This window comes from Bison bison, unplaced genomic scaffold, assembly GCF_000754665.1.
Source record: "Bison bison bison isolate TAMUID 2011002044 unplaced genomic scaffold, Bison_UMD1.0 scf7180017864371, whole genome shotgun sequence".
NCBI classification, from domain to species: Eukaryota; Metazoa; Chordata; class Mammalia; order Artiodactyla; family Bovidae; genus Bison; species Bison bison.
The window spans coordinates 7,105,176-7,109,932 of NW_011494943.1; the positions used below are offsets into that span (position 1 = coordinate 7,105,176).

The 4,757-nt window shown below is 47.3% G+C and overlaps 1 protein-coding gene across 2 annotated transcripts in view; it reads left to right on the plus strand.

The window, feature by feature from the left end:
• NUP85 (nucleoporin 85kDa) overlaps positions 1 to 4,757 on the plus strand; it is a 28,295-nt gene that overhangs the window by 14,391 nt on the left and 9,147 nt on the right. Inside the window, exons 5-7 of one of the 2 annotated variants that reach the window (XM_010856156.1) lie at positions 42 to 85; positions 1,111 to 1,180; positions 2,314 to 2,435. In XM_010856156.1, the coding sequence (XP_010854458.1) occupies positions 42 to 85; positions 1,111 to 1,180; positions 2,314 to 2,435 (236 nt within the window). Of the gene's footprint in view, positions 1 to 39; positions 86 to 1,110; positions 1,181 to 2,313; positions 2,436 to 4,757 lie in introns of both variants that reach the window. The other variant, XM_010856157.1, reaches the window with a different exon arrangement.

The following is a 4,757-nucleotide window of genomic DNA, read 5'->3' on the forward strand; positions in this document are numbered from 1 at the left end:
AGAGTTCCATTGCTCACTTAAAATGTTTTGTGTTTTGTTAGTTGCTGATAAAGATTCAGCCATTGGCCGCCAGTTCAGCAGCCAGGTAAGGGGGTGGGGCCGCCTGTGTTGTACCAGCGCCATTTATGTCCTTCTGAGTCCTCAGTAGCCAGCGGGGGTGGCTTTGTAATCACTGATACTGCAGACGTCTGTTTTCTTGCCAGGTAGACAGGCGACTCCTTGGAGTGGTAAGAATCATCTTGAACCTCCTGGTGCCCTCTTCAAGGCTTAGCACTTTGGAACACAAGGATGTGCTTGATAAACACTTGTGCGAGTCTTCAGCTCTTATGGGGAATATAAATCCTGACCACAGTGTGTCACCTGAGATAGTGAGCTGAGGTTTAGAACCACTGGGTAGTCTCATAAACTACTCAGTGAGCCAGTGTTTATAAATGGCAGGGTGTTGCATTTTAATTGGAAAGTGACTTAAAGAATTCTCATTCTTTGGTTAGAATTTTGATATTATTCAAACTCAGTAGTCAGTAGGGACTGGTACACCCATCTCTGAAGTCATCAGACCATTTATTTTTCCTTATGGTTAAGGTATAAATTTCTGTGATTGTATAAGAAGGATGATAGGGGTATTGCATATTCCTAAGGTCAGGGTCCACAGCTGATTTATTTTGGAGTCTTACATTGGGTTTACTTTTTTAATAGACTGTTTCCTAAACATCAATCCCTTGAATATCAACATCGTTAATTTTTGCTGTACCTGTATATTATGATATTATTTGCTAAATATTTTTCTAAAAATCATTTCTCCCTTTTTACTAAGAGCTGTTTCCTAAACTATAATATTCATCAAGATCATGGGTGTAAAGAGCTACTTACATTTTTCTAACACGTGTTAAACTAAAACCACAACCATTAAAACAGAAACTATTATTGTGTGTCCCACCCCCTAAAATTCTCTGACTGTCTTGTGGGGAACCCTACCATAGGAACAGTCTATAAATGTTGAGTTAATGAACGACCATCCTGTGTTTCAAGCTCTGCTTTGTTTCTTAGCGCTAGGGAAAAAAAATCTTAGGAATGTTTTCAGTCAAAACTTGGCCTCTGTTCCTTCTTTAGGTCTCCATTCTGTCGGCAATGGAGCTCATTTGGAACCTTTGTGAGATTCTTTTTATCGAAGTAGCCCCAGGTGAGGTGGCAGAGGTGTCCCCCTACCCTGTCCTGTGCTGTGATGAGTGTTTTGTCGCCTAGAATGTGCTTTTTGTTGCTTTTCATCAATATAAGCATTGGGAAGTATTACAGGATGCCTGAAGAAGCCTGTGTTTTTGTTAAGATACTGCAAAGAGAGTCAGAGTATCCTCTGAAAACCTTAAGTTGTAGGCAGGTGACCCCTAAAAACTATGAAGTAACAGATATTAAACTAGCGTGCGAAAGGAGTGGTGCATATTTATATCATGGACTGGTGGAGCTTTACAGAGTTTTAGAAGCTCGGGAGAGGTGTGTGCAGGCTCTTCCCCAGCCTCCGAGGGAACCAGCCTTCCCAGCTCCACAGACTTTCAGCCTCCTAGAGCACGAGACAGTACGTTCCTGTTGTTTAAAAGTTTAAGAAGAAAAACGTTGTACAGATACGAGGCAGGATTAGGTGGTGGAAGGCAGAGTGCCTTAGAGAGTTCCTTTGTTGGTGATTGGGTCAGGGGCAACCCTACAGCTTCATGCGTCCACTCTGAATTATTCCCTTGATCTTGAATTTGATTGTGGTCAGTACAGTATCCTGGCTTGAGTGGGCTCTCTGTGGAGGGGCTGCAGACCTTTTTGCTTCTTCTAATGGTTTATATTTACTATTATCTGTAAGCGTGTATTAGTAGTCTCTGTGCAGTCACAGCTTTTTATTCATACTCCTGCTCAAGCACTGAGCAGCTTGAAATTGAATTGGTTGGTTGTCTGCTCGCCTCCTCCAGTAGATTCTGACTGTTGCTATCTTTTTATCATGGTTGTGTACCTGGCACCTAGTCAGTACCATCCCCTTATGGTCATTACTGATGTGGTCACTGAGTATTGTGTAGTTGTGAAGAAGCTGGGGGTGGTCAGGGTGGTGAGGTTTGGGTCTCATGTTCAGCCCCCCTGACGATTCAGTGAAAGGTTGAGCTGCCTGGCAGAAGTCCACAGAAGCCCACAAAAGTCCATTTGCTAGCTCAGCCCTGTGGTCAGGACCACACGCCCGCTCACTGAAGAGGGACAGACCACTTCTCCATAGTTGGCTCGCCTGCCCTACACTCTGTACTTCGGGCAAATGGAATTTACTGCTTGTGTGTTTCCTCCCAGCCGGCCCTCTCCTCCTGTACCTCCTTGACTGGGTCCGACTGCATGTGTGCGAGGTGGACAGTTTGTCGGCAGATGTTCTGGGCAGTGAGAATCCAAGCAAACACGAGAGCTTCTGGAACTTGGTAAGACCCTCGTGTGTGCTGGGCCTCCCTGCCTTCCGCCTCGTATCCTCTTTGGCCTGTGCTCCTGGGCTGGCCTGAGGGTTTCCCTGCTGAGCCCACGTGCGTGTGGTTCTTTGAGTCTGTGATCATGCAGACATGCTTAGGGAGGTGTCTGCTCCGTGGGAGAGTTTTGAACTAAGTTTTCATGTAAGAAAAATAATGCTTTGTAGACTTCACAGTGAGAAGGGAATTTTGATCTTTTTGTGGATCTAAGAATGAGACTTGGTGAAGACAACGCAAAGCTGATGGATAGGTGCTGGGGTAGGGGTTTGATGTCAGTGAGCCCAGGGCTGTTTTGAGGTGTTAGATGTGTTCTGAAGCTGAGTCGTGATGATAGTGCCCAACTCCGTAAACTTACTCCAGTTCACTGAATTAGACACTTAAACAGGTGAATGTTTATAAGATGTACATTGCAATCAGGAAAGCTATTAAAAACAAAGACATTGATGGTCCCAGTCATTTTGGACGGTCAGTTTGAAAGTCAGTGCGTGTGTGTGTATTCTGTGGGAGAGCAGTACTTTTCCATTCACCTGTACTGACCTATCACCCAGTTTGGAGCGACCAGGGAGGAGGTTGCTGATTGACTTGAATGTTGGAGACTTATAACATCTGAAATTCAGGTAAAGAGCTGCTGTCTTTGAGGCTGTTTCTGAGGCCTTCGGGTGCTCAGAGATCTGTGCAGGTGAGGGGAGAGGCTTTGTTCAGAAATGGGCGGGCCTAGGTTTTAAGTGTGTGATTCAGTCTCTGTGTATTTGGGTGGTGCTGTGTGCGGGCCCTGAGTGGACAACCAGGACCAGAGCAGGCAGTGATGCCTGCCCTTACGGAGCCTGCATTCTGGGTGGGGAGACAGAAACAAAGAAGCAAGGAAAATATATGTAAAAGTGAAGTGCTCCGCAGAGAAAGAGCAGGGGAGGGGAATTGGGAGTGTTAAAGTCGAGGAAGGGCACCCTCGTGAGGTGGCTTGTGAGTAGGAACCTGAGGAGGTGACGAGGGGGAAGGGCTCAGCTCCTAGAGAGGCAGCCTGGTGGTGGTGCTTAGTCACTCAGTCCTGTCTGACTCTTGGGACCCTGTGGACTACAGCCCACCAGGTTCCTCTGTCCATGGGGTTTTCCAGGCAAGGATACTGGAATGGGTTGCTGTTTCCTTCTCCAGGGGATCCTCCTGACCCAGAGATCAAACCTGCATATTCTGCATTAGCAGGAGGATTCTTTACCAATGAGCCACCAGGAAAGCCCCAGAGAGGCAGGGTAGTTGAATGCTAAGAACAGGGTCTGTGGTGCCAAGCTGCCCAGGTTAGCATCCCAGCTCTGCCTCTTACCAACTGTGAGCTCTAGTGAGTCACTTAACTGCCTTTAGTTTCTTCATCTGTAGCCTGGAGAGTGTAACACCTGTCCCACAGGGCTGTTGATTGGGTTAGTTGAAGGAGATAAAGGTATGACCTAGCTGGTGGACAGAGTAGAGCTCCCGTTTTACTCCTGAGTCAGCTGGGGTAAGGAGGACATTGGAGAGTCAAACACAGGAACATTGTGATCTGACTGAGATTTTCTTTTCCTTTTAAAAACATGTATCTATTTGGCTGTGCTGGGCCTTAGCTGTGGCACGCAGGCTCTTTAGTCGCAGCGTGTGAACTCTTCATTGTGGCGTGTGGGGTCTAGTTCCCTGACCAGGGATGGAACCCAGGCTCCCGGCATTGGGAGCACTGAGTCTTAGCCACTGGACCAGCAGGGAAGTCCCTGATTCAGGTTTTCAAAGGCTTTTCTGGCTGCACTGCTGAGAACAGAGCAAAAGCAGAGCAGAGAGACCAGTCTGGAGGCTCAGGTCCTAAATCAGGCAGCTGTGATGGTAACTCGGACGCGGGTGGGAGCTGAGCGGAGGAGGTGGTGAGGTGATTCGATTCTGGATGCAGTTTAAAGGTACAGTGATAGGCTTCGCTAAGAGTTGGACGTGTAAGAAGCAGAAGAATGTGGGTTGGTGGGCTGGCGCCGACTCGGCGCTCACGGTGAGGCAGGTTAAGGTGCCCAAGGGCCAGGTGGGGCCACTGGCCGTAGGATGTGCGTGTCCGGATCAGGGAGGGGTGGGACTCGCAGCACGTGTGTCCTTGGCTGCTTCTTCCTTTTCTTTTGCCGTGGCTTGCAGGATCTTAGTTCCCCAACCAGGTATTGAACCCAGGCCATAAAATAGCATGGAAAAACCTGAACCAAATTTGGCTAACCCAGTATTTGAACTAGAACTTTTTCTTTTAATTGAAACTTTTACGGATCAGTGCTTTATTTGATGCACTTT